Source organism: Nelumbo nucifera, chromosome 4, assembly GCF_055504915.1.
Source record: "Nelumbo nucifera cultivar China Antique chromosome 4, China Antique-T2T, whole genome shotgun sequence".
NCBI lineage: Eukaryota > Viridiplantae > Streptophyta > Magnoliopsida > Proteales > Nelumbonaceae > Nelumbo > Nelumbo nucifera.
In genome coordinates this window covers 40,520,392-40,538,998 of record NC_142652.1, presented here as the reverse complement: position 1 = coordinate 40,538,998, position 18,607 = coordinate 40,520,392, and the positions used below count along the sequence as shown (strand labels likewise).

The window sequence follows — 18,607 nt, the reverse complement described above, 5'->3', positions numbered from 1 at the left end:
GACGGGTGTATATGGATTAGATGCAGCATCCCCCATTACTTCTGTGGCTAGACAAAATGACACTTCAGGTAGCATGCCTAAAGAAGGAATTCGACAGCTCATGTCCTCTGTCATCTCTTCAACCTTCTCTGTTATGGGCCTATCTGGTAAGTCTCCTACCTACTGTCCCTCACCGAACTATCTCTGGTACATTCACTCGGGAGCCTCTAATCATATGATAGGGGCCACTCTTGGTCAGTGTCCTAAACCCCATCTCCCCAATAAACACATTGTTACTGCTAATGGTGAGAAATTAGATATACTTGGATGTGATGATTTGTATTTATCTACTTTTAAGTCATCTCCATTTCATTTGTCTAAAACCTTATTTGTACTTAAGCTTACCACCAATTTAATTTCTATTGGCCAACTTGTAAAGGAAGGTAGCAATGTCTCATTTACTTCTGATGGTTGTTTAATACAGGACCGACAAACTAGGGAGGTGAAAGGGAAGGGGCGCAGACTGGGAAGACTCTTTGCTCTAGAATTTGAGAATAATAAAATTGTGCCTACTTCTACTTCATGTTTGATTTCTACTACTTCTAGTTTTGAATCTGTTAATTGTAATAAAGACTGGCAGTTGTGGCATAAACGTCTGGGCCATCCTTTCTCTAAGAAACTTTATCAGTTGTTTTCTACTAGTAGTTTACCTATTTCTAATGTTTCTCTTAAGAATGTGAATAAAGAATGCATTACTTGTGGCTTATGCAAGAGTCATATTTTGCCTTTTCCTTCTCATTCTGAACATGCAACAATCCCTTTTTATTTAATACATAGTGATGTTTGGTCGTCTCCAGTTTTCTCACGGATGGGTTTTAAATATTTTGTAACCTTTATTGACGACTACACTCGTTTCACTTGGGCTTATTTTCTTCGAAAGAAATCTTAAGTGTACATCGTATTTTGGCACTTTCACACCTATGTTACCACTCAATTTGATGCCTGAATTTGTGTGCTACGATCAGATTCAAGGGGAGAGTATATTGATGGGGATTTCCAAAACTATTTAAAACAACATGAAATTCAAACCCAAAAGTCCTGTCTAGTCACCCCACAACAAAATGGGCTTGCTGAAAGGAAAAATGGGTATATCTTGAGTGTAGTTAGAACTCTTCTACAGGATTCCCACGTACCCTCTTGGTTTTGGGTGGAGGCAGCTAGCATTGCTGTGTATCTCATAAATCATCTTCCGTCATCAATTTTGAATAACTCCTCTCCATTTCAATCCCTCTTCCACAAATCCCCAGACCTATCCATGCTCAAAGTATTTGGATGTGCTTGTTTTGTCCACCTTCCACCCCATAAATGCACAAAGTTAACTACACAAGCAGCTTTGTGTGCCTTTATGGGGTATAGCCCTAAACATAAAGGGTATCTTTGCTATGACCCTTTGGTTCATTGTCTTCGAATTTCTCGCAATGTAGTTCTTCTTGAAAGTGTGTCCTTTTTTGAACATATTGTGAAATTCCTAGCTCCTTCTATTTCCTTGCTGCACAATTTTGATTCTACGGTTACCTCAGATACTCCATTGTCACCTCTGCAACAATTTCAAACCTACTTCAGGAAGCAACGACCTTCTTCAGTCTCCATCCCCCTGCTCCGCCTCCAGTTGCTGATCTGATCACTCCAGTTGCCTCAATAAGTGTTCAAGACCTTCCTTCTGAACCTATTACTACTACTTTACGCCGTTCCTCTAGAATTTCCCATCCACCTAACCATTATGGTTATTCTCCAAACAATAGATCCTTTTCTACCATTTTATCTACCACAGACATTCCCAGATCTTACCAGTAGGCTGTAGTAGAACCACATTGGAAAGATGCAATGGATTCTAAAATTTGAGCTCTTCTTGAAAATGACATCTTAGCCACCTGAGACATCTCTCATAGGAAGTCGATGGGTCTCTTCTATGAAACTAAAATCTTATGGAAGCCTGGACAGATACAAAGCTAAGCTTGTTGCACAGGGCTGCAAACAAGAATATGGGATAGACTATGAGGAGACCTTTGCTCCTGTGGCTAAGATGACCATTGTGCGACTTTTGATGGATGTGTCTGCAATCAAACAGTGGACAATTCATCAGATGGATATCAAGAATGCTTTTCTCCATGGGGAGTTGAAAGAGACAGTCAACATGAAGCCTCCTCTCGGATATTGTACAGATCCGCAGCTTATTTGTCATATGAAGAAGTCACTTTATGGCTTGAAGAAAGCTCCTAGGGCCTGGTTTGAGAATTTCAAAGCTGTCATAACTGATGTTGGCTTTATCTAGAGTTCTTCCGATTACTCCTTGTTCACCCTAAGGCGGAAGCAGGGAGTAATGATATTACTCCTTTATGTTGATGATATACTCATTACAGGGGATGACATAGAAGGAATTGATAGGCTACAACAGTTACTCAGTGAGTCCTTTAAGATGAAGGACTTGGGGCCTTTGACATACTTTTTAGGCCTTGAAGTGAGCAGAAACTCTTGGGGCTACTTTGTCAATCAGCAGAAGTATGTGGCTGATCTTGTTAAACTGGCAAATCTTAGTGATTCTGAGGTTGTGGAGACCCCACTAGAACTGAATCTGAAACTTAGCAAAGATGATGGTCCTCCTCTTGAAGATCCTACCCTTTATCATTAGCTAGTGGGCAGCTTGATCTATCTCACCATGACTCGTCTAGATATATCTTATGCAGTTCAGATAGTAAGCCAGTTTTTGTGTTCCCCAAGACAACCTCATTTATTTGTTGTTCATCGGATCATCAGATATGTACGAGGCACCCTGGCACATGGGATATTCTTTTCCTCCAAATCTCCTATTAATCTCATGGCCTATGCAGATGCTGATTGGGCTGGATGCCATGACACCCAACGATCCACTACTGGCTGGTGTGTTTTCATAGGCAATTCTCTTATCTAATGGAAGTGCAAGAAGCAAGCTACTATGTCCAAATCTTCCACTGAAGCTGAATACAAGGCTATGTCTTCCATGTGTAGTGAGATCATATGGCTTCGGACTCTTCTATTTGAAATACTTAATGAGCCAGCATCACCTGTCCCTCTATATGCAGACAATATCAATGCAATTAAAATTGCTTCCAACCCCGTCTTCCACGAGTGCACTAAACACATAGAAGGTGATTACCATTTCATCCGCGATCTTCTTGGGGGTACTATATCTCTTCCTCATGTCTCCTTTGGGATCCAACTAGCATACTTGTTGACTAAAGCAATGACTTAAGATCGACATCTATTTCTCATGGACAAACTGATGCTTATTCCTAGGCATCAGTTTGAGGGGGAGTGTAGAGAACTGGGAAACTAGTTGTAGGGCTAATTTTGTGCTATAGGATTAATTTTGTACTTTTACTTTTCTCTCGTTGTATAACTATTCTTTATTCTCTTTCTTTTGTATATTAAGGGCAGATTTGTCCTTTTACCTTTTAATATAAATATAACTTTTAGGGTGTCGACTAACACATGGTGTCACACCCACCATTTGACTATGTTGTCTCTCTCTCTGTCTCTGTTTTTCGATCCGACTCTGACAGAGTACTAGTCTGATTTCTGTTGATCAAATAGGTGGGCTATATGGATGTTACAGTGGCTTGTTGGTTGCAGATCAAGTATTATGTGTGTGGTATGCATTTGGGTGGTTTTGTGACGTTGAAAATGAGGGATAAAAACGGCTGTTGTTGCTGAAATCTATGACAATAGGTGTTTCCTCAGCAATAACCAGTCACTAGTGTGCAATGTGGTGAAGGTAGGTGGTGTGACAGTAGTGAGTTAAGAAAAAAAAAGGGAAGTTTTTGTTTACAGCCATGGGAGACAATAGTGAACACAAACTAGTGTTATGATACCCCCCGATTACCTAAATGTGCAAATGACATCTATCAAATTGAATGGTGAGAATTATGTGCCTTGGGCGAAATCTGTAGAAGTTTTCCTTAGGGCTAAGAAGAAAGTGAAGCATGTGAGAAAAACCTTCCACTGATTCTTAGGACTACAGTGAATGAGAGCAAGAAGATGCACAAATTATAACTTGGTTATGGAATAGTATGGAACCCAAGATTAGTGTGAATTTTATGTTCTTAGATAAAGCCAAAGAGATTTGGGTTTATGCCAAGAAGCTCTACTTTGGACAAGACAATACAACTAGAGTGTATCAACTTTACCAAGAATATTTTAATCTACTTTGGACAATGACCCATGTATAGTCATGGTGGTGTGCATATTGGAGGTCGAGATTCAAGGGGAGCTCATGGCAGAGGACGTAGTAATGGTCTGAGGAGATGTACACATTGTGGTATGGAAGGACACATTACCAATTTCTATTATGACTTATATGGGCAAATTATGTAGTGGCTAGTGGTGGTAGTTTGAGACAGGAAATTCAACAAGCTGATTAGATACCTTCTACACCTATAGATGCCTCTGGGAAAGAGATGATGAGTGTTCCACATGATGAGTACGAGTGGTTTATCCAGGCCACTTCTTAACAGAATACAACTACCCTTGCACACTTAGGAATGGCTTGTCTAACATCCAAACCCTCCCATTGAATTATCAATTCTAGAGCTTATGATCATATGATTGGGACTCTAGGTGTACTTTCCTCACTTTCTCAGTCCTCCACATCACAATTTGTTACTCTTGCTAATGGTTTCACATCTTCCATCTGTGGTATTGGTAATGTTGACATCGATTCCCAGTCCTCCACGTACCATTTTTACCCTTTCTATATTTTTCGGGGTCTCAAGATGGGGATGAAGATTGATGGAGGGAATAAAGCTAGTGGATTGCATTATCTTGATGGTGGTGGTTTGTCAACAAGCCTTCAAACATCTCTTTCTCCTCTCTAGTGGCATTGCAAACTTGGTCATCCATCCTTCAAAGCATTTAAGTTATGTTGAAATAACTTAGTTTATTTTAAGTTTAGTGCCGCAAGGGCACCTTTGTAATTTTATCCTTTTTTTTTTTCCATATGGTCGCCCTAGTATAAATACCAAATAAACTGGTGCCGCCAGTTCACTTTCTGTCTCTCTCCTCTCTTTTCTCTCTTCTCCCTTCTCCTTCTCTTCCCTCTGTTCTGGAATCATACCATCTCAGCACCAAGAAAACATGGTATCAGAGCGGCAGATCCAATCTCTTCTTTCCTTTTTTGTCTATTGCTGATCGAACCAAAGAACAGGATCTCTGGTGGACGTGTGAGGAAGCTCACTGCAAGACAGTTCTTTCCTCTTGGTCGTGAGTCCAGAAATTATCAGGGGAGAGAAAAATCGAATGCTGTGAATCAGTTGCGAATACTGTGAGTTCTTTTTTATTTTTCTTCATCAGTTCTGTGGATTGAACTGATCCTTTTGTACACAGATCAGTGGGTTATGTGGGTTTAACGACCTGCGGCTGGTGTGAGAGTTTCTTCTCTCAATGTATGTGGATCGAGTGATCCTTCCTATGCCCTGAAAGGTGTGTTTTCTTCAAGACTGTGGATCTGTAAATGCTGTGACAGCAGTTTATTTCCTTCTATTTACATTGAACTTAAGTTACCGTGTGAAAGTTGATTTATTGTTAGAGGGAATGGTCAGATCTGTTTCTTTGATATACCTTACACATCTGAAATGGTGTGTGATCAGTCTAAAATGGTTCAGTAAGAAAAAAAAATCTGAGAACAGTAATGGTGTGTGACTAGCTTTGATCTCTTTGTGTGAGAACAAGTTTCTTGTGTCCAGAAGTGTGACTGAACTGAGACGGGAACCTGTTTTTTGACTGTACTGTGAGTCATAACTGAATTGAAAATTTGTTCTCTAGCTGGATTGTGACTGATCAGATTCAGCTTCTATGTCTTCTGAAGATTCTGGTATGTTTGGTGTTACTTCTAGTCAGAGTGGGATGAGCGGAGGTTTTGACATGAGTTTTCCCATGGCTATGATTCCCTTTGATGGCCTCAATTACCTAGAATGGTTAAGGGGAATCAAGCTCTACATAACTGCAGGGGGAAAAGCGGGGTATATCAATGGCAGAATTAGAGAACCCCAGTCTAGTGGTGTGGAACATGACAGGTGGGACTAGGAAAACAGCATGGTGATGTCATGGCTGTTATTTGTCTATGCTGCCACAAGTGTAAAAGACCTTCGTGTGGGCAGAAACAGCTCATGAGATATGCTAACAGGCACAGTCTACATACTCCGAACAATGGCATTATGCTAAAATATATCAGTTGCAGGGTGCCTCCTCAACTTGTAAGCAGGGGGAGAGGAGTCTCTCTGCCTACTATTCAGACCTAACTTCTGTTTGGAAGGAACTAGATCACTATCAGAATATAGACTGGAAATGTGATGCAGATGCCAAAGCATACAAGTCTCTAGTTTTCCAGCAAAGTGCGTTTGCCTTTCTCTTAGGGCTGAATCCCACATATGAATCTATAAGGGTTCAGATATTGGGGGATAAAGACCTCCCATCAGTACAAGAAGTACATGCTCTAGTATAGTCAAAAGAGAGCAGACGGAATGTGATGAATAATCCAGAGGGGGAGCATGTTGCTTTAGCAGCTAAAGGGGGTGTTGCTACGGGTGGTGGAAATTCCTTCAAGAAGAGTGACTCCCAGAAGAAAGTTGCTGACAAAGATAAGCTATGGTGTACACACTGTCAGAAGACTAGGCATACTCGGGAGACATGTTGGGAGCTTCACGGGAAGCCAAAGTGGGCCCAGGAAATGAGTAAAAATCTGGATCAGAATAAGAAGCCAGGACAGCAAGGTCAGAGAAAGTTAAATGCAACAAATTTAGTCTCTCAAGAGCCTCAATCATCTACCACTACTATGAGTCCTTCCGGGACTGATCTGAGGGAAGATATCATTAATTCTTTCCATGACCATTTGGAGTTGTATGGGAGGGAAATCCGCCAAATGGATTTTGCTTCTACACCCTCGACTTCCTTTGCATCTACATCAGGTAACGGTAACTCTGCCACAACTTTCCATGTGTCCTCTCATCCCTCAAACTCCCCTTGGATAATAGATTCTGGAGCCTCAAACCATATGACGGGTAAGTCCAATTGTTTTCAATCGTATCATCTATTATGTTGACAGTTGTTTGTGTATTCAGGTTTAGTACCATAAGGGTACTGTTGTAATTTCTCTTCTGTTTATATTGTTCGACTGGACTAGTATAAATAATAAATTCATTCATTCGCCCCCTAGGTTCTGGAGGGCTTTCAGTCACTCGACTCACCTCTCTTCTCTCTTCTCCTCTCCTCTCTTCACTTGCTCTTGCTCAACATGGTATCAGAGCAAGTCGTCCAGGCCTGAAGGGTGATGTCAAGCTAACTACTGTTGCATCCAGTGCTGTCTCCAATCGAACTCCTAATCTGGTGAAATCAGTTCGACCCAGAAGTTACAGAGTCTTTTCGTCTTCCAACCCAGAAGTTGCTCCTCTTGTCTGCTCGACTGTAGAGAGACTATTGCTTGAGGTTTGTAGAGGGTGTTCTGTCTTCAGAAAGGCTATCATCTGAAACTAAAAGAAGTATTGGTCATCTTCTGTTCGGCTGCCTATTGTTTGAGGATTCGTAGAAGAAGTTCTGGTTTACAGGGAGACTATCATTTGAAACTAAAAGAGGTACTATCATCTTTGTCTGTTCGGCTGCCTATTGTTTGATGAACTGTTCGGCTACCCTACTGTTGTCTGTTCGACTGCCTATTGTTTGATGAACTGTTCGGCTGCCCTACTGTTAAGTGACTGTATTCTTTAACACAGTAACTGTATTCAAATTTTTTTTTTGTTGGTATTGTGGACCGTTGATTGTCTGTTCAGCTGGTTGATTGTCTGCTCAATATTAATCTTATTGATTGACTGTTCGGCTACCCTGTTGATCTCCTTGACTGGTTAGTAGGTCATTCAGACCTGTTCTTGTACTGCAACAACAGTGTGCAGACTTGTTTCAGTGAAACCGTAGGTCAGAAGGACCTGTTTCAGTACTGCAACAGCAGTGTTCAGTTTGTTGTTTGCTCTCAGTGAAATTGTAGGTCAGAAGGACCTATTTCAGTACTGCAATAGCAGTGTTCAGTTTGTTGTTTTGTTTTCAGTGAACCTGTAGGTCAGAAGGACCTGTTCTTGTACTGCAACAGCAGTGTTCTGTTTTTTGCTCTCAGTGAAACCGGTGGTCAGAAGGACCTATCACTGAAATAGCCTTGTACGGCTGTACTCTTTTGGTTGTTGTTTCAATATTTTATTCTGATATCATGGGCAGTGAAGATTCAGCCACATCTGGAGTTTCCTCAATGCTAAATGGAATGGGTGGGGGTGACCTATCCTTTCCTATGGCTGTTGTCCCTCTTGATGGTTTAAATTACCTGGAGTGGTCAAGAGGGATCAAATTATACATCACTGCAAGGGGGAAGATAGGCTATATTAATGGGAGGATAAAAGAACCATCCTCTGGGAGTGCTGAATATGATAGATGGAATCAGGAGAACAATATTGTTATGTCCTGGCTCTTGGTTTCCATTCAACCTCAAATCAGGAAGAATTTCATGTGGGCTGAAACTACAAATGAAATCTGGGAACAAGCAAAGTCTACATATTCAGAATTGCGACACTATGCCAAAATTTATCAACTGCAGGCAGCATCTTCTACTTGTAGACAGGGGGAGAGGTGTTTATCAGTTTATTACTCTGACTTAACATCTGTCTGGAAGGAGTTGGATCACTACCAGAGTGTGGATTGAAAGTGTGATGAGGATGCTAAGAAGTACAAGCAGCTTGTCTCCCAGCAAAGGGTGTTTGCATTCTTACATGGTCTGAATCCTATGTATGAATCTCTCAGGGTTCAGATTCTCAGCTCTAAGGATCTCCCATCTGTTCAGGAAGTCTATGCTTTTGTACAGTCTGAAGAAAGCAGGAGAAATTTGATGAACAGCCCTGGTGGGGATGCTGTTGTGTTGGTTGCAAAAGGGGGTGTCTCTACTAGTGTGGGATCTTCTTCCCGGAAAGGAGATCTCCAAAAGAAAACAGAAGATAAGGAAAAATTGTGGTGCACTCATTGCCAGAAACCCCGACACACCAAAGATACTTATTGTGATCTTCATGGTAAACCAAAATGGGCCCAAGATCTGACTAAGAAGCAAGGTTCAGAGGTGAATAAGAAGTACGGACAGCAAAATACAAAGAAACATCACATGGCCAACATGGCTACTCGAGAGAATCAACCCCCCATTTCTACTGTGACTCAGACACATCTCACTGGACCTGACCTGAGGGAGGACATTATGAATTCCTTCCGTGACTATTTAGAGCTCTATGGTAGAGCAATTCGTCAGATGGATGCTCCTCCCTCAACCTCATTTGCATCCATGTCAGGTACCCCTGCCACTACTTTCCATGTTGCTTCTCACACCCCTGACTCTCCATGGATCATTGATTCTGGAGCATCAAAACATATGACTGGTACGTCTTCTTACTTTCAAACCTATCACCCTCTTTCTGGAAGAGACAAGGTGAGACTAGCCGATGGATCATACTCTTCCATAGCTGGTCAAGGAACTCTCTCTCTTCCTCTTGGTCTTACCCTTTCTGATGTCCTTCATGTTCCAAATTTTCCCATTAATTTGTTCTCTGTTAGTAGTGTTACTAATTCCTTGAATTGCTCAGTGACATTTTTCCCTTCTCATTATGTGATTCAGGATCTGGCCTCGGGGAGGACAATTGGTAGGGGTCGTATGGCTGATGGACTTTACATGCTGGAGAATAAGGCTGGTCTTCATGTTATAGAGTCTATGAGTCAGTCCTGTAAGAAAAAAGTCTATTTATGGCATTGTCGTCTTGGTCATTTGTCTTTTGAGTCTTTGAAAGTTGTATTCCCAGAACTGTTTAAGTCAATGTCTGTTTCTGGTTTTTCTTGTCAAACATATCAGTTGAGTAAGCATTGTAGAACTCATTTTCTTCAAAGAAATAGTAAATTTGAATCTCCGTTTCACATTGTTCATTCTGATGTGTGGGGCCCTGTTACTTTACCATCTGAGAGTGGCTACAAGTATTTCATTACCCTCATTGATGATTATTCTAGATATACTGGGGTATACCCGATGCGAACCAGGGAAGAAGTACCAAAAATCATTCAAGATTTCTAGCGGATGGTCTTCACTCAATTTCAAACCGAAATCCAAATTTTTCAATCAGACAATGCAAAAGAATTTTTTCATAGTGACCTCACGGAATTTTTTGCTTCGCATGGTTCCCTTCACCATAGCTCTTGTGCCCGCACACCACAACAAAATGGTGTGGCCGAACGGAAGAACCGACATCTCCTTGAAGTGGCTCGGGGTTTACTACTTCATATGAATGTTCCCAAATGGTTTTGGCTTGAAGTTGTTCTTTGTTCCACTTACCTTATAAACCGTATGCCCTCTCGTCGGTTAGAGTACAAAGCCCCACATCAACTTCTCTTTCCTAAGGCTCCTCTTCTTTCTATTCCTCCTCGTGTCTTTGGTTGCCGGTGTTTTGTCCAAAATTTGTCTCCCACCCGTGGGAAATTGGATTCTCGTGCTATCCCTTGCATATTTCTTGGTTACTCCTTCACTCAAAAGGGATACCGTTGTTTTGATCCTATTTCTCGTAAATTCTATGTCTCCATGGATGTTTCTTTCTTTGAAGATGAGCCTTTCTATCCTGTTTCTCCTCAGGGGGAGTGTAGGCATGAGGAGAAACTGGTTCAACTTCCCTCTCTCCCTAACCCTCCGCCTTTTCGTGTTTTTTCTCATCGTCGCAAAGGCCAACCAAATTCAAGAGCTGTAGAGAATCCAGAAGCTGTACCTCCAGTGCCACCAGACTCCTCGGGGGAGGATCATACTCACTCAGGTATTTTGGCTCCCAATGATGTTCTTGAATCTATTGAAAATGATTCCTCTACTGCTAATGATCTTGACCGTCCTATTGCTCACAGGAAGGGTGTTAGATTGTGCACCACTAAACATCCCATTTCCAACTTTGTCTCCTATGAGAACATTTCACCCTCATTCCGTGCTTCCCTTACCTCTATTGATAGTGTCCCTGTCCCTAAGAATGTGGCAGAAGCTCATTCAGTTCCTGAATGGACAAATGCCATGAGGGAAGAAATTAATGCCCTTCACAAAAATGGCACATGAGAACTTGTTAATCTTCCTAAGGGAAAGGTTCCAGTTGGATGTAAATGGGTGTTCACAGTCAAGCATAAGGCTGATGGAACAGTTGAAAGGTATAAAGCTCGCTTAGTGGCAAAGGGATTTACTCAAGTGTCTGGAGTTGATTATGCAGAAACTTTTGCCCCCGTTGCCAAGATGAATTCCATTAGAGTCATTTTCTCTCTTGCGGCTAATCTGGATTGGGTTTTACACTAGCTTGACATCAAGAATGCATTCTTGAATGGTGACCTTGAAGAGGAAGTGTACATGATTCAACCTCCTAGTTTTCTAGCTCAAGGGAATGAACATAAAGTGTGCAAGTTGAAGAAGTCCTTATACGGGCTGAAACAATCACCACGAGCTTGGTTCAGCAGATTCCATGTGGCAGTTCAGCAGAAAGGATACAGGCAATGTCAATTAGATCACACACTGTTTGTGAAAAAAGGAGAAGGTAAAATTGCTGCTCTAATTGTATATGTGGATGACATAATTGTTACTAGTGACTGGGAGGATGAAATTCAGAAATTGAAACTTTTTCTTGCCACTCAGTTTGAAGTGAAGGATCAAGGACCTGCCAAATATTTCCTTGGAATTGAAGTCGCCCGATCAAAGAAGGGTATCTTCATTTCTCAAAGGAAATATGTCCTAGATTTACTTCAGGACACTGGGAAGATGGGGGTGAAGCTAGTTGACTCTCCCATTGACCCCAACCATAAATTAGGTGACAGTTGTGGTGAATCTCTCAAGGATGTGAAACAGTTTCAGAGGCTTGTAGGGAGATTGTTATACCTTTCTATGACTCGCCCGGACATTGCATATGCTGTTGGTGTCCTCAGTCAGTTCATGCATTCTCCTAGGTCTTCTCATCTTGAAGCAGTAGAGAGAATCCTCTGATATCTAAAGAAGTATCCGGGTACTGGTTTGTTATTTCAAAAGCACGAACATTTGAAATTAAAGTTTATACAGATGCAGATTGGGCTGGATCCCAAAGTGACAGAAAGTCTACCAGTGGCTATTGCACCTTTATAGGAGGGAACCTTGTTACATGGAGGAGTAAAAAGCAAAATGTGGTGGCTAGACCCAATGCTGAAGCTGAATATCGTGCTATGGCCCACGGGGTTGCTGAAGGCATGTGGATAAAGAATTTGTTGGGGGAGTTGGGTTTCCCAGTGGCCAAACCTATAACTCTTTTTTGTGATAACAAAGCAGCTATAAGCATTGCTGCCAATCCGGTGCTACATGATAGAACAAAGCACATCGAAGTTGACAAGCATTTTATTAGAGAGAAAGTTATCACAAGCAAAGTGTGTACCCCCTATGTCACTTCTGAGAACCAGCTTGCAGACATCTTTACAAAGGGTTTAAACCTTTCCAGACATCATGATCTTTGTGACAAGTTGGGCATGATTGATATCTATGCTCCAACTTGAGGGGGAGTGTTGACAGTTGTTTGTGTATTCAGGTTTAGTACCATAAGGGTACTGTTGTAATTTCTCTTCTGTTTATATTGTTCGACTGGACTAGTATAAACAATAAATTCATTCATTCGCCCCCTAGGTTCTGGAGGGCTTTCAGTCACTCGACTCACCTCTCTTCTCTCTTCTCCTCTCCTCTCTTCACTCGCTCTTGCTCAACATATTATATGGACGGGACAAGGTGAGCCTTGTTGATGGTTCTTTCTCCACCATAGCTGGTCAAGGAACCATCTCCCTTCCACTTGGACTCACCCTCTCTAATGTTCTACATGTTCCTAAACTGCCCATAAATTTATTCTTTGTAGTAGTATAACAAATTCGATGAACTGCTCAGTAACCTTTTTTCCTTCCTCTTGTGTGATACAGGATTTGGCCTCGGGGAAGATGATTGGTAGAGGTCGTATGGTAGATGGTCTTTACATGCTGGAGAATAAAGCCTGTCTTGCGGTTATTGAGTCTAGGAGTTTGTCTAATAAGAGTTAAGTCCTTTTATGGCACAGTCGTTTGGGTCATTTATCTTTTGAGTCATTGAAAGTTTTGTTACCATATTTATTTAAATCAGTGTCAGTGTTGGATTTCACATGTCAAACTTGTTAGTTGAGCAAACATTGTAGAAAGCACTTTACTTCAAAAAATAATAAATCTAATTTTCCTTTCCATATTGTGTATTCTGATGTCTGGGGCCCTGTTACTTTAACATCCGAGTCTAGCTATAAATATTTCATTACACTTATTGATGACTACTCCCGATATACATGGGTGTACCGTATGCGGTCCAAAGATGAAGTACCAAAAATCATTAAAGATCTCCAATGCTTGATATTCACTCAGTTTCAAACGGAAATCCAAATTTTTCAATCAGACGATGCCAAAGAATATTTCCATAGTGATCTCATGGAGTTTTTTGCTTCGTGCAGATCCATACACCGTAGCTCTTGCACTAGAACCCCCTAGCAAAATGGTGTTGCTGAAAGAAAGAATCGCCATCTTCTTGAAGTTGCTTGCGGGTTACTTATACACATGAATGTCCCTAAACATTTCTAATTGGATGCTATGTTGTGTGCCACCTCTCTCATCAGCCGTATGCCATCTTGCTTGTTAGGGTACAAGGCCCCACATCAGCTCCTTTTTCCCAAGGCTCCCCTATTCTCTATTCCAATCCATGTGTTTGGTTGTCATTGTTTTGTCCAGTACCTTTCTCCTATTCATGGAAAACTTGATCCTCGTACCATTCCTTGTGTCTTCTTGGGTTATCCTTCTTCCAAAAAGGGCTATCGATGTTTTGACCCTGCTTCCAAGAAGTACTATGTCTCTATGGATGTGTCTATCTTTGAAACTGACCCTTTTTTCCTGGTTTCTCCTCAGGGGGAGAGTAAGGTGGAGGAGAAACCAGTTCAGGTTCAGGTTCTCCCTTCTTTACCTGACCCTCCTCCATTCCGTGTTTTTCATTGTTGCAAGAGCCAACTAAATTAAAGAGTTGTGGAGCAACTTGAAACTACACCACCAACACCATTAGATTCACCAGGGACAGACCATATCCAACCAGGTACTATCATTCCCATTGATGTTCCAGATCCTCTTGCCATAGATATTCCATTTGGTGATGACCTTGACATTCTCATTGCAAAAAGAAAGGGAGTTAGGTCTTGTACCACCAAGTATCCTATTACCCATTTTGTTACCTATAAGAACATCTCACCCTCTTTTCATGCATTCATTTCTTCCATTGACAGTGTCCCTATCCCAAAAAATGTGGCAGAAGCTCTCTTGGTACCTGAATGGACAGATGCAATGAAAGAAGAGATAAATGCCCTACATAAAAATGGTACATGGGAATTAGTGCATCTTCCTAAAGGTAAGGAACCAATAGGGTGCAAGTGGGTGTTCATAGTAAAACACAAGGCTGATGTCACAATAGAAAGGTACAAGGCTAGGTTGGTGGGAAAAGGGTTTACTCAAGTATATGGTGTAGATTATGTAGAGACTTTTTTCCCAGTAGCCAAGATGAACTCCATTAGAGTCCTTTTCTCCTTTGCGGCAAATCTTGATTGGGATCTTCATCAGCTAGACATTAAAAACGCCTTCCTGAATGGAGACCTTGAGGAAGAGGTGTACATGGTCCAACCTCTTGGCTTTAGTGCCCAAGGCAAAGAGCAGAAAGTTTGTAGACTAAAGAAGTCTTTGTATGGTCTGAAGCAATCTCCGAGAGCTTGGTTCAGCAAGTTTCATCTGACTATATAGCAGACTGGCTACAAACAATGTCAAACTGACCATACTCTATTTGTGAAAAGAGGGGAAGGAAAGATTGGGAATTGATAGGCTAAAGACATTTTTGCATAATCACTTCCAAACAAAGCACCTTGGCAAATTAACATATTTCTTGGGGATAGAAGTAGCAAAGGTATTAATTTGTGTCAAAGGAAGTATGCTCTTGATCTATTATTGGATATAGGATTGTTGGGTGCCAAACCGACTAAAATCCCATGGAAACAAATGTCAAGTTGAGTAGTGATAATAGGTGAAGAGTTTGAAGATCCAGGAAGGTATAGGAGGTTGGTGGGTAAGTTAAACTACCTAACCATTACTCAACCAAATATTTCATTTGTAGTTAGTGTGGTATGCCAATTTATGTAGAACCCTCGGGTTCCACATTTGGATGCAATTCTAAGGATTGTATGGTATTTGAAGGGAGCTCCTGGTCGTGGCATGTTATACAAGAGTGGACGAAGTCTTGAGATAGAGGGATACACTAATGCTGATTGGGAAGGTTTTGTATCTCTAACAGAAGGTCCACTACAGGCTATTGTACATTCCTTGGGGGAAATTTGGTGACATGGAAGAATAAGAAGCAAACACTGGTAGCAAGAAGCAACGCAAAAGCTAAATATAGAGCCATGGCACATACAACTTGTGAACTAGTGTGGTTGAGGAATCTCTTATAGAAGATGCGGTACTCGATTGATACCCCTTCGAAGCTTCATTGACAATCAAGCTACAACCCACATTTCTTCCAATCTAGTTTTTCATTAAAGAACAAAACATATAGAAGTTGATTGTCACTTTGTGAGAGAGAAGGTGCTTAGTGGAGTGACAAGCACTGCATATGTAAACACAAGAAGTCAATGGGTAAACTTGTTTAGCAAAGGATTGAGTCGGGGAAGAGTGGATTACATATGTAACAAGCTGGGACTATAATGAAAGATACTCACCAGCTTGATGAGGAGTGTTAGAGTCGGCTGTAGAGTGGTAGTTTGGTCTTTTAACTTTAGGTTGAGAATGTGATGTAATGACTAACTTAGGTGATGTGTACCATACTTCAGTAGGGGCATAACAGTCTTTATGTTTTATTTTAGAAAACTATAAATATAAACTGGCCACCTAGGGAGATTGAATTCTCTAGTTCGAACCAGACTTTTCTTCTTCTCTATTCTCTTCTCTTCTTTTCTCGTTTTTCATTTTTTATCTTCTACTTCTTTCTACTGTTATTCCTAATTAATTCTGGTACAGATCTTAATTTTATCAAGGTTAAACATGGTGTTGGAGTAGAGGACAAGGAGTATCTCTTTTATTTGATACAGAAATTCTACCTCATAGTTGTTCTTTGCACTAGCATTTGATCATTCTTATACTGTTATTAATACATTCACCATTGTTTTTGTACAACAGTAAAATCTTGCATGGACAAGCATGAAAGTGTAAATTCAAGATTCAGAGATGCCACTTTGTGCATAAAAATGCAGAAATTAGGTCCAGTCAACCCTTCCCAACACCTAAATAGTTAGAATCAACATTGGGTAATGGCCCTTAATAAAAAAATAGAAAGCAATTTTGCATCTACCAAAAGTTAGCAGGTAAAGAAGAAAAAAGAAGACATAAAGGACTAAAAGATCTATACTACTATTAAAATTAAAAGTGGGAATGAGGTCTAGGTACTAGACTTTTTCTTGACTAAAATGACCCTATTTTTGAACTTGGCCCATATTAATTGTGAGGGCAAAAATGTAATTTCAATTACTACTTTTAAGTTCAATCTGTTCCTTCTCATTAAGTCCTATATTTAAGATATTAACTCTCATTCCTTCTCATTAAATCTTATATTTAAGGTATATTAAACAAATGAGCTTTATGGGCTTTTTCTTGACTAAAATGCCCCTACTTTTAAATTTGGTCCCTCTCTAACTGTGAGGGTCAAAAACGTAAATTGAACTACTATGTTCAATTCCCTCTCATTAAGTCTTCTATTTAAGGTGATATCTCCCATTCTCTTATTAAATCCTACATTTGAGGTACTTTTGTTTCTCATTAATAAATTTTACTAACTAAATACAAACAATTATTGTAACAATACAAAACCTATGCCTCTAAAACCAACTTGAAAATGAAACTGTTCTTCCGTCAAGGTGGCAAATAAGTAGTTCAACCATCTGGGTTAAATGGAACAACCCATGATCTCATAGTTAAATAATAAAAAGTGTAAAACATAAAATATAAAAATTTCAAAAAAAAATACAGTTCCATGAAGAATTTGGGACAACTTTAATAGTATATATCCATCATTTTAAACAAAATAGGTGTGAGAAATAAGAAGTATTTCTCTAATAGTGGAAATGAAATACAAAAAATACAAAAAAACATATGATTTGTGGAAAATTTTTACACAGCTCAAATATTACACATTTATCGTATTTTTTATAATTAATTATGGAAATGGAATAGAAATTTTAAAGTCACCAAAAAATGAAATCATTTTTTTTCAATTCAAATGGGTCAATTTATGATGTCATAATTATATAACAAAAACTCAAACAATAAATAGAAAAATATAAAAATACCAAAACGTTGTGCACATCTCTAATATTATATATTTATTATATTAAACAAAAATAAATATGATAAATAGGAAGTACCCACCAGCACACCATGCTTTGAATACTTATCTTTGTTTCATGGGTTTTCATAAGGACACGGAAATTATTATTATTATTATTATTATTATTATTGTTATTATTATTATGTGGAACACATGTGCACATTGATAAGTTATATGAAGTAAATAATCTGAAAAATGTTATGCACAATGGTAAGAAAGAATATTTAATCGTCAGAATTTTGGCCATTTCACAACTCATTATACAGAAATACACACATAAAGACAGCATAAATGCCACACAAACAAGTTATATCAATTCTATTCCAATTTCTACATGATACAACACTGGAGGGATGGATTAACACAGTTCAGAGAATAATTACCATTTAAGAGGCGTACTCTTATGTCCTTCAAATTCATAATATCCAGATTATTATCACTTTCAGTCACATTGTGGGGGTGCACTTGTTCCCCCTCAAGGTTATTTAAGCATGTAATATATTTTTTCACTGTAGGCCAGTCTGTGGGTCCTAGTTCTTCATCATCCCCAAGGTCACCAAAAGCTTCTAGTGCCCTGTTCATCATTTCATACCTTGTATAGTCCAATATGCGCCTCTGCCACCATATGCAGATTAATGCAAAATGATTACTTGAAGAAAAATAAAAACACTATATTGTCCAACAACCACAAACTATGCAGAATATATATACAAGGTAAATGAAATTAGAACCGGAAACTAAATTATAAATATTGTGGTTACAATGTTCAATTTATATCTCACAAAAAATTAAAAGACCACAGTTATAATTTGTTCAGATTAAAAGTAAAATCAACCAAAGAAATTAAGATACACAATTTTACAACATTCACTTAATATAGAGACAGAGGGTTCTGCGTAATTACATTATAGCACTCAAATGCAGCATGACACAGACCCAAGAGCTATGAAAAAGTTAAGTTTCATTCTAAAACTTACGAGTATCTTGTTTGAAAGAGAATGCAGAAGAAATTCAGTGGAAAGGGGAAAAAAGAAGCATGCATCAACCACTGAGGATGGTCCAATTTGTCATGAAAATAACTCA

At 39.7% G+C, this 18,607-nt stretch overlaps 1 protein-coding gene across 3 annotated transcripts in view; it reads right to left on the bottom strand.

Moving 5' to 3' along the window:
• SOS1 (sodium proton exchanger, putative (NHX7) (SOS1)) overlaps positions 1–18,607 on the bottom strand; it is a 160,001-nt gene that overhangs the window by 51,872 nt on the left and 89,522 nt on the right. For all 3 annotated transcript variants that reach the window (XM_088903034.1, XM_088903033.1, XM_010277994.3), the window contains one exon: positions 17,908–18,139. In XM_088903034.1, coding sequence (XP_088759160.1) covers positions 17,908–18,139 — 232 coding nt within the window. The remainder of the gene's footprint in view (positions 1–17,907; positions 18,140–18,607) is intronic.